We start from the raw sequence: 20,859 nt of genomic DNA, 5'->3' as shown, positions 1-20,859 counted from the left end.
TGAAGAACCAACTACCACTGGAGGCAGTTCATTCTACTTGAGGACAGTTCTAACTGTTTGGAAGCTATTATTCCTTTTACCATGCTCAAATTCATCTTTTCCCCAGTAGCTTCTCAAACCATCTCTCTGATGGTAGAAATCATCACAAATCTGATTCGGCATCCCCTAGTGAAAACACCAAATGACTCCTCCTGCCCCCAACCATCTTCTGTGGTGATCATGATAACAAAAGGGTTGGAGGCTCTCAGACATACTGAACATGGTGGTTCAGTCAAAGAGACAAGAGTTTTCTTTCACATCAACTGAAGCTATTTCTTTCTGGAACAAATAACTAGAAAGTATAGGGTAGAAGACTTTAATTCATCCCAAGGGTGAACTTTCCAATAATTGGGACTGGCTTGTGAATAACTGAATTCCCTATACCATGGAATGATACATTTTTATTATGCCATAATTGTCTCTTTCTTTGGATTGCTTAGTTTGTTCAAGATACATTATCTGAAGACGGTGCTTCTTTAATAGCCTAAATGGTATGTGCTAGGTACATGGTATTACTGACCATAATCCCCAGAAGGAATAAGAACATGAAAATAGAAATGCCCAATAATCTTATGGATAGCATAAGCCAACAATCATTCTTCAGATTTCAAAATCAGTCTCAAATTACAAAACAAACAGGTTTTAATGCTGACGACACACTCAGATAATAGCAATTTTATCTTCAAAGAAGCTCCATTTTGAAAAGATAGATAAAACCATAGTTTTCCCATTGTCCACATTTATGTTCCTGGAGAACAGGTAAACATAAGAACACAGTGCAATAGCCTTCCTGCGAGCTGAACATCTTTGAACACATACTCAAAAATAAGCAAACAAAAGCTTAATTCCTCCTCAAATGTGTGATTTTACATTTTACATAAGTACGTGCAATCCAAAAGCCAAGCATTTAATCTTCTGCTTTAATTACCTGAACCATCCAAGAGGATTTTTGTAATCTATAATTTTTCCGCATCAAAAGCTTCATTATATTTTCACGTTATTTTTAAAAAGTGCTTTTTATTGCATCTGCTTATGCCAATTTAATCAGTAATGGTTTCAAAGCAACTTCTTTGCACTGGGGCAGGGGGGGTCTTTAGCAAAACAACTGTCCCAGAAGGAAATGGCAAATCACTCCAGCATCTTTGCCAAGAAAACCCGAAATGGGGTCACAGAAAGTCAGATACAACTGAAACAACTCAACCACAACAATGCTTAATTTGACCCTATTGGTGAGAATAAGGGCATTCTCTGAACTCACTGGAGAGGAGTTGGTGCAACCCACTATGGGGTCATTTAGCACAGTCAACTTAATAACAAGAACACTGGTATCCAGAAAAAAAAGATCATTACCCCTTTTCCCAAATGGGCAATAAGCTACCTAGCTATTAAATGGAGGCTGGGGAGAAATGAAGTGCCTTGTGCCACTGAACTTTCCAAAGAGGTTTCTAGGTATGAGGGTCCAGAACAGTCAGCAAAACAAGGCAGGAGAGTGTTCATTTTGGTCTATACCAAACATATCACTTACTTTTGCGAAGGACTCAAAAATGTCAAAGGCAGGTGGCAGTTGAGAGGCATCTTGAATCTCCACTTTCAAGTAAAGTTGCAAAGTCACAGCAAGATGCCTGAGGCCCTCCTTCTTTTCTTCACTTAGATTCTTAATGTCTGGAGAAAAGACAAGAAATAGACCAATCACAAACTGAAGTTATGGCAGATCATTTTCAGGATCTAAACAGCAGCTGTGCTGGCAGACATTTTCTGCCCCAGATTTTATTCTGACAGAGGGCAAATACATCTCACTTTGCTTCCTGACAGCTATAAATCATCATAAATGGTTTACTCAATTTGAGTCTGCCAAATCTCACCTACAAGATGATAATCCAAAGCCCACAGACATGAAAACAAACAAATTAAAAAATAAAAGGTATGGATGGACAGATGTGAGAATGTAAGAAATTAAATCTAAAATTAGTCAAGCTGTTTGTTTTCATAGAATCCTAACAATTAGAGTTCCAGGACCTGAAAGGACCTCAGAGATCAACTAGTCCAATCTGTTCATTAGATAGATCATAATCATAGATCCAGAGCTGCAAAGGACCTTAGAGACAATCGAGTCCAAACTTCTCAATTTATAGATGAGAAAAGTAAGATTCAGAAGGTTTATGTGATTTTCCCAAAGTCACATAAATAGTAAGTAGTGAAACCGAAATTCAAACCAAGGCTTTGCTTCCAAATCTAGTATTCTTTCCACTGTACCACAAAATTAAACTTGAACATTTCTCTGGACATTATCACTTAAATATCATCCCTATATAGGGATTAGGAATGGTAAGAAATCCAACCCAAATTCATGACTGTTGTAAGTCATCTATATGTTCTGATTATGTGTCACAAGGAAAATATTTTTATACAAGATATTTTAAGACAAATATTTTCACTAAATATTATATAGACACATAAAGTATCTTTTTGTGTGCTTGTTACATTTTCAAATTTTATGAGGGGAGCCCCTTCTTATGCATATGTATAATATGACAGCATGTTGAATGTTATATAAAGACATACCCCTTGACTGACACTCTCTCTCTCTCTCTGTCATACACACACACACACAGAGTCAATCAGTCTATAATCATTTACCAACCACTCATTACATATGGCTGGTGCTATGATACGTACTGAAAATACAAAGAAAGGCAAAAATAACTATTCTCAAGGAACTTATATTCTAAGGAAAAAAATAACATATAAATAAACAGATGTATACAAGATATGTGTCCAAGACTATGCATGGGGTGGGCAAGCCCCCTTTTTACTCCCTCAAAAAATTCATATGTTCAGCATCCTTAAAGCAAAGATCTAGAAGCAGAGACAATAGATAACACCTTATCTCCTCATCAGTTAAAACAGCAGAAAGTCCAAAGCAAAAAATCAAGATCCAGAAACTTGGAGAGGCACCCTGCATGCAGGGCCCAATAAGCACAAAGACACAAATAATGAACCACTATGCCCACTCTTTGCTCAAAGATGCTTCACATTTTGCATCATAGTAAGACTGCAGAGGCCCAGAAAACTCATGTCCCCTGGAGAGAAATGAAAAAGTATCTGTTGGAGAGAAAAACTAAGCCACACTTTTCCCCAATCAGGATAAGCCATTTTGGGCATTATTGATACAAAGCTGAAAATAAGTAAAAATAAAGGACAGGTAAATGGGTATGCACACTGACTAAGGCTCTCCATTCCATTAATAAAAGCTCTAACTTTTAGAAACAACATTCTATCATGAATTAATAGCTACCTCCCTATAATTCCCACACAGCGATCCCAGTTCACAGAGCTACACAGAATGCATCAGTCCCTTTTCTAACTGACAATTCCACCATATATTTGCGGGGGAGGGGGGGGCAGAGCTACTATTTCCCTTCTCTCCAAATACAAAATTCAAAAGAATAAAACTGAAAATTATCCCAATGAAGAATTTACAAGAAGCATCTAAAAATACTGGTATGGTGGGCCAAGGAAATCTCTGAGGAACTCAGATTTTAAAGGAACCTTCTAATTGGCTTCAGTCTCAGAATGAGGTTGTCCCTCTCCTTGCCAATGCCAGCCTCTACTTTCTCTCTCATGAATCTGTCCTTTTGTTTGTTTGTTTGTTTTTGTTTTTGTTTGCTTTTGGGTTTTTTTTGTGGGGCAATGCGGGTTAAGTGACTTGCCCAGGGTCAGACAGCTAGTAAATGTCACGTGTCTGAGTCCACATTTGAACTCAGGTCCTCCTCAATCCAGGGCTGCTGCTTTATCCACTGCACCATCTAACTGCCCCTATCCCTTTTTGATCATCTCAACTCCAGTCCTTGTTTTCAACCTCTTCTCATCTACTAGATCCTTCCCTGTTGCCTACAAATATGCCCAGATCTTCCTCATCCTTTTTAAAAAACAAAACAGGGTAAATAGAATGGAGGGGAATAGACAGTTAGTAATAATGACTGTGAATGTAATTGGGATGAACTCTGCTATAAAACGGAAGTGAACTGCAGAGTGGATTAAAAACCAGAATCCTACAATATGCTGTTTACAAGAAACACATTTGAAGCAGAGAGATACACACAGAGTAAAGGTAAAACGCTGGAGCAGAATATATTATGCTGCAGCTAAAGTAAAAAAAGCAAGGGTAGCAATCCTTATCTCAGACAAAGCACAGGCAAAAAATAGATCTCATTAAAAGAGACAAGGAAGGAAACTACATCTTGCTAAAAGGTACTATAGATAATGAAGTAATATCAATATTAAATATGTATGCGCCAAGTGGTATAGCATCCAAATTCTTAGAGGAGAAGTTAAATGAGTTACAAGAGGAATTAGACAGTAATACTATACTAGTGGGGGATCTGAATCTCCCCCTCTCAGAACTAGATAAATCTAGTCGAAAAATAAATAAGAAAGAAGTGAAAGAGGTGAATAGATTACTAGAAAAATTAGACATGATAGATGTCTGGAGAAAATTGAATGGGGATAGAAAGGAATATACCTTTTTCTCAGCAGTACATGGCACATTTTCAAGAACTGACCATGTATTAGGGCACAAAAACATCATAGTCAAATGTAGAAAGGCAGAAACAGTAAATGCATCCTTCTCAGATCATGATGCAATAAAAATTACATGTAAGAAAGAGCCATGGAAAAGTAGACTGAAAATCAATTAGAAACTAAATAATTTCATTCTAAAGAATGAATGGGTCAGACAACAAATCATAGAAACAATCAATAACTACATCCAAGAGAATGACAATAATGAGACAACATACCAAAATCTATGGGATGCAGACAAAGCAGTGCTTAGGGGAAAATTTATAGCTCTAAATGCTTATGTAAATAAAAAAAGAGAAAGAGGAGATTAATGAATTGGGCATGCAACTTAAAAAGCTAGAAAAAGAACAAATTAGAAATCCCCAATTAGATACTAACCTAGAGATCCTGAAAATTAAAGGAGAAATTAATAAGATTGAAAGCAAGAAAACTATAGAATTAATCAATAAAACTAAGAGCTGGTTTTATGAAAAAACCAATAAAATAGATAAAATATTGGTTAATTTGATTAAAAAAAAAAAGAAAGAAGGGGCAGCTAGGCGGTGCAGTGGATAAAGCATAGGCCCTGGATTCAGGAGTACCTGAGTTCAAATCCAGCCTCAGACACTTGACACTTAGTAGCTGTGTGACCCTGGGCAAGTCACTTAACCCCCATTGCCCCGGAAGAAGAAGAAGAAGAAGAAGAAGAAGAAGAAGAAGAAGAAGAAGAAGAAGAAGAAGAAGAAGAAGAAGAAGAAGAAGAAGAAGAAGAAGAAGGAGAAGAAGAAGAAGAAGAAGAAGGAGAAGAAGGAGAAGAAGGAGAAGAAGGAGAAGAAGGAGAAGAAGGAGAAGAAGGAGAAGAAGGAGAAGAAGGAGAAGAAGGAGAAGAAGGAGAAGAAGGAGAAGAAGGAGAAGAAGGAGAAGAAGGAGGAGAAGGAGGAGAAGGAGAAGAAGGAGGAGAAGGAGGAGAAGGAGGAGAAGGAGGAGAAGGAGGAGAAGAAGGAGAAGAAGGAGAAGAAGGAGAAGAAGAAGGAGAAGAAGAAGAAGAAGAAGAAGAAGACCAAATTACCAGTATCAAAAATGAAAAGGGTGATGTTACCACCAGTGAAGTGGAAATTAAATCAATAATTAGGAATTATTTTGCCCAACTGTATGCCAATAAATTTGACAATCTAAATGAAATGGATGAATATTTACAAAAATACAAACTGCCCAGGTTAACTGAAGAGGAAATAAATTCCTTAAATCAGCCCATATTAGAAAAAGAAATTGAACAAGCCATTAATGAACTCCCTAAGAAAAAATCCCCAGGGCCAGATGGGTTTACAGGTGAATTTTACCAAACATTTAAAGAACAATTAATTCCAATATTATACAAATTATTTGGAAAAATAGGTGAAGGAGTTCTACAAAATTCGTTTTATGATACAAATATGGTAGTGATACCAAAACCAGGCAAAGCAAAAACAGAGAAAAAAAATTATAGACCAATTTCCCTAATGAATATTGATGCTAAAATCTTAAATAAGATATTAGCAAGGAGATTACAGCAAGTGATCACCAGGACAATACACTATGACCAGGTGGGATTTATACCAGGAATGCGGGGCTGGTTCAACATTAGGAAAACTATTAACATAATCAACCACATCAATAAGAAAACTAACCAAAATCATATGATTATCTCAATAGATACAGAGAAAGCTTTTGACAAAATACAGCACCCATTCCTAATAAAAACACTAGGGAGTTTAGGAATAGGTGGAACTTTCCTTAAAATAATAAGCAGCATCTACCTAAAACCATCAGCAAGCATTATATGCAATGGAGATAAGTTAGAGGCCTTCCCAATAAGATCAGGGGTGAAACAGGGATGTCCATTATCACCCCTATTATTTAATATTGTAATAGAAATGTTAGCTTTAGCAATCAGAGAAGAAAAAGGAATTAAAGAAATTAGAATAGGCAAGGAGGAAACAAAACTATCACTCTTTGCAGATGATATGATGGTACACTTAAAGAATCCTAGAGAATCAACTCAAAAATTACTTTAAACAATTAACAACTTTAGCAAAGTAGCAGGATATAAAATAAATCCACATAAATCATCAGCGTTTCTATACATGACCAACAAAGTCCAGCAGCAAGAGATAGAAAGAGAAATTCCATTAAAGTAACGGTAGATAATATAAAATACTTGGGAGTCTACTTGCCAAGACAAACCCAGGAACTCTATGAACACAATTACCAAACACCCTTCACACAAATCAAATCAGATCTAAATAATTGGAAAGATATCAATTGCTCGTGGATAGGCAGAGCTAATATAGTAAAAATGACAATTCTACCTAAATTAATTTACTTATTCAGTGCCATACCAATCAGACTACCTAAAAATTATTTTATAGAGGTAGAAAAAAAATAACAAAATTCATCTGGAAAAACAAAACGTCAAGAATAACAAGGGAAATAATGAAAAAAAATGCACAGGAAGGTGGGTTAGTTGTACCAAACCTGGAGCTTTACTATAAAGCAGCAGTCATCAAAACTATCTGGTACTGGCTAAGAAATAGAATGGAGGATCAATGGAATAGGCTAGGCACAAGGAACACAGTAGTAAATGACACTAGTAATGTAGTGTTTGATAAACCCCAAGACCCCAGCTTCTGGGATAGACACTCAGTATTTGACAAAAACTGTTGGAAAAACTATAAGATAGTATGGCAGAAATTAGGCATAGACCAATATCTTACACCTTATGCTAAAATAAGGTCAAAATGGATACATGATTTAGACATAAGAGGTGATACCATAGGTAAATTAAGAGAGGAAAGAATAGTCTACCTATCAGATCTTTGGAAAGGAGAACAAGAGATAGAGAATATTATAAAATGCAAAATGGATGATTTTGATTACATTAAATTTAAAAGGTTTTGTACAAACAGAAGCAATGCATCCAAAATTAGAAGGGAGGCAGAAAGATGAGAAACAATTTTTATGGCCAGTACTTCGGATAAAAGCCTCATTTCTAAAATATATAGGGAACTAAATCAAATTTATAAGAATCCAAGTCATTCCCCAATTGAGAAATGGTCAAAGGATATGAACAGGCAGTTTTCTGACGAAGAAACCAAAGCTATCTATTCTCATATGAAAAAATGCTCTAAATCTCTAATGATTAGAAGGATGCAAATTAAAACAACTCTGAGGTACCACCTGACACCTATCAGATTGGCTAAAATGACAAAAAAGGAAAATAATAAATGTTGGAGAAGCTGTGGAAAAATTGGAACACTAATGCATTGTTGGTGGAGCTGTGAACTGATCCAACCATTCTGGAGAGCAATTTGGAATTATGCCCAAAGAGCTATAAAGCTGTGCATACCCTTTGACCCAGCAATACCACTTTTGGGTCTTTTTGCCAAAGAGATCATGGAAAAGGGAAAAGGATCCACATGTACAAAAATATTTATAGCTGCTCTTTATGTGGTGGCAAGGAATTGGAAGTTGAGGGGATGCCCATCAATTGGGGAATGGCTGGACAAGTTGTGGTATATGAATACAATGGAATACTATTGTGCTGTAAGAAATGATGAACAAGAGAAGTTCAGAGAAACCTGGAGGGTCTTGCGTGGGCTGATGATGAGTGAGATGAGCAGAACCAGAAGAACATTGTACATAATATCATCAACATTGTGTGTTGATCTACTGTGATGGACTAGATTCTTCTCACCAATGTGATGGTACAGAAGAGTTCCAGGGGACTCATGATGGAAGAGGATCTCCAAATCCAGGAAAAAAATAAAAGAACTGTGGAGTATAGATGCTGATTGAACCATACTATTTCCTTTGTTTTTGGTGCTGTTGTTTTTTCTATTTTTAGGTTTTTCCTCATTGCTCCGATTTTTCTCTTATAACATGACTAATGCAGAAATATGTTTAATGTTTTATATATATATATATATATATATATATAAAACCTATATCATATTACCTGCTGTCTAGGGGAGGGGGGAGGGAGGGGAAGGAGGGAGAAAAATCTGAAATTAGAAAGCTTGTATAAACAAAAGTTGAGAACTATCTTTACATGTAACTGGAAAAAAATAAAATACTTCATTAAAAATAAATTTAAAAAACCCTTTACCTAACTACAACCTGGTTAGGCTATCATTCTTGGAATGGACCGCCTCCAATGAGGGTGAGTTCCACTCCTCCCCACCCCTCCCCACCCCTCCCAGATGGTCTTTAGCAGAGATTAAACAACCAATTGTTTGGTATGTCATAATGAAAATTCCTTTCGTGTATAACTTGGATTAACCACTGAGGTTTCTATCAAATTTTGGGATTCTGTGATTTCTGGATCTTGCCTCACCTTCATAACCAAACTCTTAGAAAAAGCTGTCTATACTCATTGCACTCATCTTCTCGCCTCTCTACTCCTTGACCCCTTGCAGTTTGACTTCTGACCCCATCACTCCAATTGAACTTCTCCCTCCAAGTTCTTTAATGATTTATTGCTAAATCTGGTGGCTTTTCTCACACTTCAGCCTTCTTTCAACAATTGCATGATTCATTTCTGCAGTACTTGACACTATCAGCCACCCCTACCCTTAGATGCTCATCCCTTTTTTTGGGCTTTTCTAATACTTCTGTCGTGATCTTGCTCCAACCTGTTAGACTTTGTAGGATGAACATCCACATCCTGCTCTTTAGATTCAGGCATATGCAGGGCTCCATGCTAAATGCTCTTTTCTTCTCTCTATACTCATCAGTTCATATGGGTTCAACTGTCATCTCTCTGCAGATGACTCCCAAACCTATATATGCAACCTTTATCTCTCTCCTTAGCTCTACTCTTATATGGCTCCAGAGACCTGCCAGAGATCTCTATCTGAATGCCCCCTAATGACAAATTCAACATGTCCAAAAGAGAACACATTATCTTGCCCCCTAAATACTACTATCCATTTAACTCTCTCATTTCTATCAAGGATGCCACCATTATTCCAGGCAAGTAGGTGTGCAATACAGGAATAATCTTCAACTCTTTACTCTTACTCACACTCCACATGCAAAGAGTTGCCAAGTCTTGGCAATTCAACCTTCTCAACAACTCACATACACTTTCTTTTCTCAATTCACACAGCCACCAACCTAGTGAGGCCAGATCTCTTGTCACAATATCACATTATATCTCAAAGATTACCTTACTGCTTTAAATGAAAATCTCCAGTCTTGAGCAAATTACATCTGATGCTACTGAGAGACCTTGCTAATGTAAGGGCAAAAGTACTGACTATAAGATCTGAGCAATTTTGGAAGATGGCAGAAGTGCCAGGAAATTAAAGATTCCAGAAACTGGGTAGACCAAGGAATTTGACAGCAATTTCAGGGGAAAGTTTATAATAGATTTTTTCTCCTCATCTGTTTTCATAAATAAACTAATTAACTAATTAAGTGTAGTGCTAAATTCAATTTAGGCAGTGATGGGGTACAGTGGGTAGAACACTGTAGAATCAGGAAGACTCATCTTCATGAGTTCAGATCTGGTCCCAGACACTTACTATGTGACCCGGGGTCAGTCTCTTAACCATGTTTGCCTCAGCTTCCAAAGATGTAAAGATGATCTGGATAAGGGGATAGCAAACCACTCCAGCATCTTTTCCAAGAAAATCCCAAAATGGGGTCATGGAGAGTTGGATGTGACTGAAACGTCCAAACAATAACAACAAAATCAATTCACCTCTCTAGGTATGTTTCTTCATATGTCAAATGTCAAGGTTGGCTTAATGTTCTCTAAGGTCCTTTCTACCTAAAGATTCTATGATTCTATGGTGACTTCCAAGGTTCTCATCAACTCTCCTTCACCAACCATTTATTCTATACTTCCTGAGAGATAAATTATCAGCAAATGAAGTGAAAGATTTCATTGATGCTCCCTTCTTTTAGTGGAACCAACCAACCAAAATTGTTTAAAGTCCCCCTCACTATTATACCTTAAACTTTGTTATAGTTTAGTGATATGTATTATCACTCTCCACTTGGCTAGGTGGTCCAAAGTATGTACTATCTAGGTCTCTCCCTTTTATCCTTATCCAAATGTTCTCTATCATCCCACCACCCTCAGCTTCATTCAATTCATTTCAACAATTTGTTTTAGGCCCACAGTATGATTCTACCACTCCTATCAGATTTGTTTCTTTGGAACAGAGGTGGTTCCTCTGTCATATTCCAATCGTGAGTCCCATCCCACCAAGACTGTTAATATCGATTAGATTTATCTCTGTGTATTAAAATTTCAAGTTCATTTTGTTTATTATCCATATTCTATACATTGATGTATAGACACCTGAGGACCTTGTCCTCAATGGTCTTGCCTGTCATTTTCCTTTATGAATTACTAGGCCCCTTCTCCAACATTATAAAATACCCACTACCTACAGTATCTATTTGTTTTTATTTTTAAAATATTACCTGGCATGGCAAAGTCATCAGAATGCCAGCCTTGGAGCCAGCCAGACCTGAGCTCATTCAATCTCTGATACTATCCCTGGATAACTTATTTAACCTTTCAAGGCACTAAGCAATTTTCTAAGACAATAACTTGTGGATAAGGTGATGACTTGCAATTGCAGAGCCAGTTTCCACACCTTAGATTTCTCTTTACCAAAGTAGCCCCGGGGCCATTGTCTATATTTATCCCTATTAACTGACCATTTTTCTCCCTTCTCAAATTCCAGTTAAAGTTCAAGCAGAGACATGTTTCAAACACAGAGCAAGTTAGAAATCAATGATGAATAATTGACAATATACCAGAGGAAAGAATGAAAAATAGAAGGGTAAAGGAAGAAGAGATTCAAATACAATCTAAAGGTGAAACAAGTAGAGTAAGCAAGTAAGAAAGGAAAAGTGGGTTTTGGGGGGTTTTTTTAGTGAGGCAATTGGGGTTAAGTGACTTGCCCAGGGTCACTCAGCTAGGAAGTGTTAAGTGTCTGAGGTCGGATTTGAACTCAGGTACTCCTGACTCCAGGGCCAGTGCTCTATCCACTGTGCCACCTAGCTGCCCTGGGAAAAGTGTTTTAAGAAGAAAACAAATGGGATTGAAGTTAAAGACAGAATAGGAGGGGGCAGCTAGATGGCGCAGTGGATAAAGCATTGGCCCTGGATTCTGGAGGACCTGAGTTCAAATGTGACCTCAGACACTTGACACTTACTAGCTGTGTGACCCTGGGCAAGTCACTTAATTCTCATTGCCCCGCAGTGGGGAAAAATACAGAATAGGAGAAATAAAAGCACAAGGCCAAATATTAACTCTTGAATCACAGTGATTCCCAGGTTAGAGGGAATCCAGTTCAAAGAGAAGAAAGATTTTACAAAAGCAGGCAATTCTTTCTTGAAATCAATTTTTTTAATATACTGCAAACAGGTGTTAATGCTGAGGGCATGACATTTAATTAATAATTATTGAGAACATGGCACTCAGAAGAGGTGGTATTTACTGCACATGCTCAGTTTTCTCCTGGAGAAGAGCTCAAATGAATGCCAAGATTCTAAGGCTAAGCAGTGATTATAGTCATGACTCACAGCAGAATTTTAATGATTAAATGTGTATCAAAACATGAAAAAAATGCACTAAGTTCAACTTTATTCCTTGTTTTCCATTCCCCTGAGTTCTTATATTGCTGTGATTTCTGGCCTGTGTTTTTGTGTCTTGTGAGCATGATACAACAGTGAAATAAAGGTCTTCTTCTGTAACACATTTGATATCATTGGCCACCGTGTCACCACAAACATAAATCTATACTGGGCTTGCTCTTTATTTGCTTCCATCCAGAGGAGTTATGGGTGTGCAATTTTGACACAACCTAAACATGGTCCAGTGTTATTTCTTCTCCCTGTCCAGGGAGTGCCTTCCATACCCCACTTACCCCATTCCCACCCTTGTAACTTCTCCTGTAAGACTAATAAACTGTTGTGGTGACCACTATTTCCAGATGTCTCTCCTTCCCTGGAGAATCAAAACCCAAGGGCAAATTTAGCCAGCCCACATGTGACAAAAGAAAGTCACTTTGACTATGTCAATTTCATTATATCTGACATTCATAAAGTACTTTAAGGTTTGCAGAGAATTTGATCTCATTCTAGTCCTACAACAAGGGGAAGGAAAGGGAATAAACTTAATTGATAAAATTAATTGATTGAATGATTTGATTTATATCCATGCACCTACTATGTGCCAGGCACTGAGCCTTTACAAATATTATCTCATTTGATCCAGATGACAACTCACCAAGGCGGATGCAGTCAAGGTCCCCATTTTGCATTTAAGGAAACTGAGACAAACAGAGGTTAAGTGATTTGCCTAGGGTCACCCAGCTAGTAAGTATCTGAGGTCATATTTGAATTCAGCTCTTCCTAACCATACGTCTAGAGTTCTAGCCACTGTGCCACAGGTGCCTCAAAACCAACTCTGTCAGGAGAGTCCTATAAGTATTATTCTCAACAAGGCAAGTCAACAAACATTTATTAAGTACCTACAATGTGCCACGTATTGTACTAAGTGCTGGGGATACAAAGAGAGACAAATATAAGTCTTTGCCCTCAAGGAATTCACACTTTAATGGGAGAGACAACACACAGACCACTATGTACAAACAAGACAGGTGTAGGATAAATAGGAGATAATTACAGGAAAAAAGTAATTAGCTTTAAGGGAGATCAGGAAATGCTTCTTGTTGAAGGTGGGAATTTAGATGGATCTTAAAGGAAGCCAGGAGATAGAGATGAAGAGAAAGAAAATTATCCTCTTAGAGAAGAGGAAATTAGCCTCATCACTCAAGGAGTAAGCATCAGAGGCTGGATTTCAGCCCAGGCCTTTGTGAGGCCATCTCCAACTATGCTGCATGCTCTCTGATAGAGCTACATGTGGAACAGCAGGATGTTCATGGACTCACTAGTCAGAAGAAGCAAGGTTCTCGTCCTATCTGCTGTGGGGCTTCAAAAAAGACACTTCAGCTATCTGGCCACCAGCTTCTTCAAAAATCAGATAAAAGGGTCTGATAGTCTTTGAATCTCTAGTGTCTAATGATCTCTAGTGTCTAATGATTGTAATATGAGCATGGATTATTTTCAACAAAGAACCCAGCCACATCACTGAAGAGAACAAAGAGATATCATGGGGTAATGAAATGAGTATTAAATTTAGAGTCAAAAGAGACTGGGGATTTTCGTTTTTATTCACTTTGTCTGGTGTCTTCCTGAACAATTTTAGTCTTACATATCACAAAAAGAGATTCTTTCAGACACAAAGAAAGAAAAAGTTGTCTCATCAATCAAACTACCAGATTTGGGTTATTTTAATAAAAACAAAAACAAACAAAAAAACCCAGTACCTAGTTTATAATTATTATTCCTTCAGAAAAGAGGAAAAAAAACACTAGGATTTCTGATCAAAGAATGATCATTAGGTATGTGATGACTGCTACCATAAATAAGATAGATTGAGAAACTGTGGGAAAACTAATGGATTTTAGCTCAATTTTTTAAAATCTTATTTTAAAAACATTATTATTAATTTATGGGATAAAATAAAATACTGTATGACAGAAAATGAAATCACAAATCTATTTTGTACAACTTGCTATCCTTTCAAATATATAATAAAATTATCATGTAAATTTATTTCCCCCTTTTTTTTTTTCTTCCCTGCCCTGGAGATGGCTACCATTATCCACAAATAGGGGTGTGTGTGTGTGTGTGTGTGTGTGTGCACACACGCATGTGCATGTGTGTGCACAATTAAGCTTCTTAAACAGGGAGACCTGTCCAAAACTGGAACAACTTGTTTCAGGAGGCAACTGTACTAGCTGATTCATATTCCTGGAATGCACTCCCACTTCAACCTCCATTTCTCAATGTAAATCCGAATCTGGTGAGCAGGCACAGAGCATGTTTGGCTGATGTAATCCCAAGGTGGGAGAGAGCCTGCTTCTAGAAAGGGGTAATGCCATGTAATAGAAGGACTCTGTGATCTGATGCAGAGAGTGTGCCTGACATTCTGTAACCTGCTCCAATCTGTGAACTATGAAGTAAAGAAATGGATTATTTGTTGGTTCCACAAGGTAACAACCAGAAAAAGTAAGACTGTTCATCTGGTTCTTTCCTGCCTGGCTTTGAAAGAATTCAGAGGCAAGGCATGCTATAAACCTCCAAGTGGGAGAGGGGCCTCTGGCTTTTATCCTTTCCCACAGAGACCAGCATGATGGTCTCCTTTGCTGCTTCTCTTTCCATGGTGCTTATTCTTTCTGTTTTTAAGTAAAGTGGGAAGTGGAGATAATGACAACCCAATTCTGCAAGGCAAGAATGACAAGCCACCAGATCTAAGAGCCAGAATCTATGTCAGGTTTTGCAACCAAAAAAGTCAACTATGAATCCCCAAGGAACAACCATCAAGCCTCAACCTGAGGAACTCGCCCTATCATGGAGGCCCTGAGGAATGACCTGAGGGACCCGGCCCAGCAGTAGCTGAAGGGAAGACTCATTTAGTGGCTATGCTGAATTTTAGACATGAATGTTAGCTCCAGTGTTATGTACAAAGTGCTTCAAGTTTGAGCCCACTCTCCCCAAAGACCTAGGTGTTATAGAGGAAAGCATGCTCCAAGTATTGGTAGTTCCATTTTTATTATATCTTCATGGGGCAGCTAGGTGGTGCGGTGGATAGAGCACTGGCCCTGGAGTCAAGAGGACCTGAGTTCAAATCCAGCCTCAGACACTTGACACTTACTAGCTGTGTGACCCTGGGCAAGTCACTTAACCCTTATCGCCACTCAAAATAAATAAATATCTTCATGGTAAATATAAAGCTAATTTACACTAATTGATTAAATGGAACTGAACCTCTAATGGGGGAACCTCTAATAGGGGGAAACACACTGGAATGGGGCCTGGAGCCCAGAGAATCACTCTGACCCTTCAGAGGTTGCCTTTATCCTGGGAGAGGAAGTCCAGAGTCTTGCTACATTAGAATCCTTGATTCCTTCAAGACTCTGCTTATGCACCACCTTCCACACAAAAACGTTCCTCACCTTCACAGGTGCTATTTTGTACATATGAGAGGCAGTGTGGTGTAACGGATGGAGAATCAACCTTGGATCAGGAAGATCTGTGTAACCCAGGGCATGTCACTTAATTTCTCAGTACTTCAGGCAACTCTCTAAGAATAAGAAGTCAGAAAAAGTCCAGATCTTCATAGGTAAAGGGTTATTTCCTCACTGGGGATAACCCATCCCAATGAAACCATAGATCTAATCCCTTTCTAGTCCCATTTTTGTTTATACTTATATAGTTAATATATATGTTGTCTTCTTTGATAGAATATAATCTCCATGAGGGCAAGTCTCCTTCATCCAAGTATCCTTAGCACTCAGCACAGTACCCGGTGTTATCAGGTCTAACTATTGTTCATTGCTTTATAGGGGCCTCATCACTGGAGGGGGGTTTTCAGTAGAGTGTGGCTAACTGGGAGAGATGTCATGAAGGGCTTCCTTGCTCACATATGGGTTAGATTATATGACTCCTAAGGTTCCTTCCAACTCTAAAATTGTATTATTTATAGTTTATATTATAATAATAATTTTACTATATATTAGTATAATTATTATTTATTATAACATTATCATATGGTATGTGATATGTTGTAATAATTTAATTATAATTGTAAATTAATGATTTATAATTTTATAATCCTTATTCCAATAGTTCAGCTTGTATGAACATGGACAAGTCACCCAGTATCTCCTGAGTCTCAGTTTCTTCATCTACAAAATGGACTTGGCAATATTTCTACCACTAGCCTGGAAGGGTTACTGTAAGGATAATGACTGTGAATCTTAAAGCATTTTCTTTGTTTATGCTAGACACTGTGTTAAATGCTGGTAATACAAAGAAAGGTAAAAACAGTAGTTGCCTTCTAGTTTACATTCTGTTCTTTACATTTACAAAAAAAATTACATTCTAATGGAGAACATATAAATGAATAATAGGTTGAGATGAAATTCATAAAGGGTACATGTAAGGTAACCTTTGATATAAAGAAAAGGTCTTAGAAGCTTTACACAGAAGCTATTATTATTAAAGAGGACTTAATTTGGAGAAAGAGGTCCAGAGTTCAAATTCCAGCTTAGGCCCCTGAATGAATTATTCGATCTTTCTAGGCCCATGTCCTCATCTGTGAAATGACAGAATTGATTCAGATGATCTCTTAGGTTCCTTTCTAGCTACTGATTCCATGATCCCCAAGCGATCACTATTAAAACCAGAACCCAAAATCCCTCCTCCACCCCTATTGCTTCATAGAGACCTCATCACTAGAGGAATGAGGGCCCACCTTCATTTCCACCAATGCACAAGTTCATTGCTGCACATGTGAATCCAATCCATGAAATTTCACTTGCAGAAACAAAAAGACAAAAAAAACAAAACCAAAGAAGCTACAGAGCTTGACACATAGTGGCCGACATTTATTAAGGGAGTTTGAGCTGACAGTCACTTACTTGACTCCAGATCAAAAAAGGAGTAGAGTTGTTCAGAGGCACAAGATGGTTCTCTCAACTATGGAGAAAAAAAAAAGGGGAAAAAAGGAAAACATTGTAGTCAATATAAGAGCTCAGATACTTAAGCATCATTTGGGGGCGACTGTTTGCTAATGAAAGTCTGGCAAGCAGACGCTTTCCGGGATTCTATTCTTTCCACCGCACTGCCTTCTTTAAATTATCAGGTTCAGCTATTTAATTAGTAACAACTTTACAGCCTAAATTATACCTCAGTCCCTCCTGGTTTTTTGTAGGAATCATCTACATCTATGCAATACTTTCGTTTTTTTCAATACATAAAAGTAGAGTAATGCTACAGCTTTAAGTCCATGAAATTCTAACTTTGAAGATTAAAAATGAGCCAAGTAGCATAGAAAAGGACATTTCTGGGCTGTCCGGGATGTAGGGGAAGCTGTTTAGTCTTTTAGGTGTATTCAAGACAGCCAAGGGAGTCTTCTCTAAATCAGGGCTTAAATTGGGCAGGATTTCAGGGAAGTTACCACCACATGGAAGGTACACAGAGGCAAGGTAAAAAATATACTTCTAGCCAATGCTAAGAAAGAGGAAAAAAAAAAAGAAATATAGCACCATTCAACCAAAACTTCTTTTATGATGATGGTCTTAAGTGAAATAAGTATGTTTCTGGATAATCTATATCAGGTAGAAGTGAAATAGTGTAAGACTGGATTCTTTTTGTTTGTTTTTAATGTCTTTTTGGCGGGGGGGGCAATGAGGGTTAAGTGACTTGCCCAGGGTCACACAGCTAGTAAGTGTCAAAAGTCTGAAGCTGGATTTGAACTCAGGTCCTCCTGAATCCAGGGATGGTGCTTTATCCACTGTGCCACCTAGCTGTCCCCTTAATGTTTTTTTAAAAGAGATTTATAACTTATTGATTCTTTTTTTTCCCTTTTCTTTTTAGGGTCAGGACCTAGGATTTAACAAGTTTAGAGAAGCTTTTCTGTTGCACAGTCTACAAAAGCACCATGGCCTCAGAGGTTAAAGGACACATCCATTATGTGACAACCAAAAACAAGATTTGAGCCTAGTCTTCCTAACATCAAAATCAGTCCTTTACTCACTCTGTCAAGACATGATCATCTCTTCAGCCATGTTGGCCATCAAGGCAGCAACATGTCATGGTGCATATTATGTTGGACTAGGAGACAGAAAGACTTAAGTTTGGATCCTGTCTCAGATACTTACTAGCTGTATATCCTTGGGTAATCTCCCTCAGCCTCAGTTTCCTCATCTGTAAGATAGAGGTACTAATAGCACCTACCTCTCATGGTTCTTCTGAGGTTCAAGTGAAATAATACATGTAAAGTTCTTTGCAAATCTTAAAGCATTATATAAATATTAGCTTTTATCAAAACTATTAGAAGGTGATGGGTGCTGTGGGTGATGGGGCTGAGAATGGAATACCTTTATATGGCCTATTAGATTCCTGGGCTAGAGACAGGATCATATCAGAAACCTCTAAGACCAAAGTAGCAAACACTGCTCTGATACTCTACAACCCAACTTACTCAAGAACAAAGTCATGATCTTCTGTCCCCCATTCCTAGTGAGGAAAAAGAATCTGGATTCCACTGTGTCCCTAAAGCCACAGCAGACTGGTTCTTGAAAAAAAAATACGACCCTGAGTAAAACCTGCTTCCCTCCCAAACCTGAGCTTAGTCTTCAGCTTTAAATGTGAAGGCAAAAAATTAAATCAAATAAAGCAATTTTCAAAAGCATTCCCAGGCAAGTTTTCTGAGTTTTACTTACGAGTTTGAAAACAACTTTTCCAAGAAGTCTGACAGAGTCAGGGGGAAACTTGGGTTCTGAGCTCCTAAGACATTTACATTCACGCTTGTGATCCTGCCAAGCTTGTTTCTGTAAAGACAAGAGGGGGAGGGGGAGGAAGAGGCATACAATGCATCAAAATGTAAGCATAATTTTTACTGCAGTAGAAAAGAGTCATAGGTAATCATGTAATTTCCACAACCCGTGTATCTAGAACTTCAAAACAGAGAAGGGAAGGGAACAGTTAAGCTCCGCTACCAACCCCAGGACGCAGCCTTTGCCAACTGTGCAATTACTCAGGCATGGAATTAAGAGCAGCCTCAACTCCACCTTTGGCCCTGAACTCCTCGACTAGTTATTACCTGTTTATGGAGGCCAAAGGAAGTCACTGAGACTTCCTTCCTAACTTTTAAGGAGGCGTTACTGAAAAGGGAAGCTTCATGAAATCAACAGCATCACAGGGTCTAACACCTGGGCCAGGTCTTAGAGCTCATCTAACCCAAGTCTTTCATTTATAAAAAATGAAGAAACTGGATTGTAAATAGGTGAAGTGACTTAAACATCATATACAAATGAGTTAAGATATGGAAAGTACTTTGCAAACCTTAAAGTGCTATATAAATGCCAGTTATTATTGCTATTTTTTGTTATACATAGCAAGTACATGGTAGGTGGGACAGAAACTCAAGTCTTCCAAACTTTTTATGGTTGGAAGGCTCAAAAAACATGATTTTTTCCCACTATATCATGTTGCAATAATAGATTTTTTTTTCCTGAAGGCAGACAAATATCCTTAGGGCCTCAATCAGTTAACAAACATTTATTGAGGGCTAGGTTCAAGACTTGGATGTGACAGTCACAAGCGATGTAACAGTATAGAAATCTTTTCTGCTTTCTGGGCCGTGGTTCCTTCTCCATTAAAAGAGAAGGTGGGGGCAGCTAGGTGGCACAGTGGATAGAGCACCGGCCCTGGATTCAGGAGGACCTGAGTTCAAATCCGGCCTCAGACACTTAACACTTACTAGCTGTGTGACCCTGGGCAAGTCACTTAACCCCAATTGCCTCACCAAAAAAAAGAGAGAGAAGGTGGACCATTCGACCTCTAAGGATCCTCCTGGCTTTAAATCTATGATCCTCTGCTCCTATGCCCCTACACCAGTAATTTCTCCTCTGAGTCTCCCATTTTTCACCAAACAACAAGGTGGCCACAGTGTGTAGAGTACTAGAGTTGGAGTCAGTAAGCCTTGAGTTCAAATGCTATCTCAGATACTGACTAACTAGAAGACCTTGGGAAAGTCATTTAACCTAAGCCTCAATTTTTTTTGTCTGTAAAATGGGGATAATAACAGTACCCACTTCACAGATTTGTAGTGAGGAACAAATGAGATAACACATGTAAAGTGCTTTGAAAAGCTGAAAGTGTTTTCTAAATTCTAGCTATCTACAGAATGGAGATAATATGTGTTCTAATTGCTCATAGGGTTGTTAGGGGAATGTGCTTTGTAAACTAGAAAGTGTTATAAAACTGAGAGGTGGTGGTGGTGGTTCTTGATTTGGAACCGAACTGAATCTGGAATTTTACTGGCACGGGAAACTGCTAGTGAGGAAACTGCTTCTATCAAATCAGATCTGCAACTGTTCTTTATCTTAGTTTTATCGTCTTTGAGAGGTATCTTAGGGCATTGAGAGATTGAATGATTTGCCCATGATCACACAGCCAGAATATACCAGACACAGGCCTGAACCCAAGTTTTCTTGACTCTGAAGGCAGCTCTCTCTCTCCCCACAACATCACACAGCCTTTCATCATGATTATAATTCCTCCACTCAAGTCCATTGCTTCATTATGGACCAGAAGTGACACTGAGCTCCCAATGGCTACATC

The 20,859-nt window shown here is 38.1% G+C and overlaps 1 protein-coding gene across 2 annotated transcripts in view; it reads right to left on the bottom strand.

The window, feature by feature from the left end:
- SMYD3 (SET and MYND domain containing 3) overlaps nt 1-20,859 on the bottom strand; it is a 1,026,564-nt gene that overhangs the window by 800,387 nt on the left and 205,318 nt on the right. For both annotated transcript variants that reach the window (XM_044004559.1, XM_044004560.1), the window contains exons 3-5: nt 18,957-19,064; nt 17,151-17,208; nt 1,565-1,701 (exon numbers count right to left, since the gene is read on the bottom strand). In XM_044004559.1, coding sequence (XP_043860494.1) covers nt 1,565-1,701; nt 17,151-17,208; nt 18,957-19,064 — 303 coding nt within the window. The remainder of the gene's footprint in view (nt 1-1,564; nt 1,702-17,150; nt 17,209-18,956; nt 19,065-20,859) is intronic.

This window comes from Dromiciops gliroides, chromosome 4 (assembly GCF_019393635.1).
Source record: "Dromiciops gliroides isolate mDroGli1 chromosome 4, mDroGli1.pri, whole genome shotgun sequence".
NCBI classification, from domain to species: Eukaryota; Metazoa; Chordata; class Mammalia; order Microbiotheria; family Microbiotheriidae; genus Dromiciops; species Dromiciops gliroides.
Note: the sequence above shows the minus strand (reverse complement) of the source record. Positions and strands in the feature narration are given on the sequence as shown.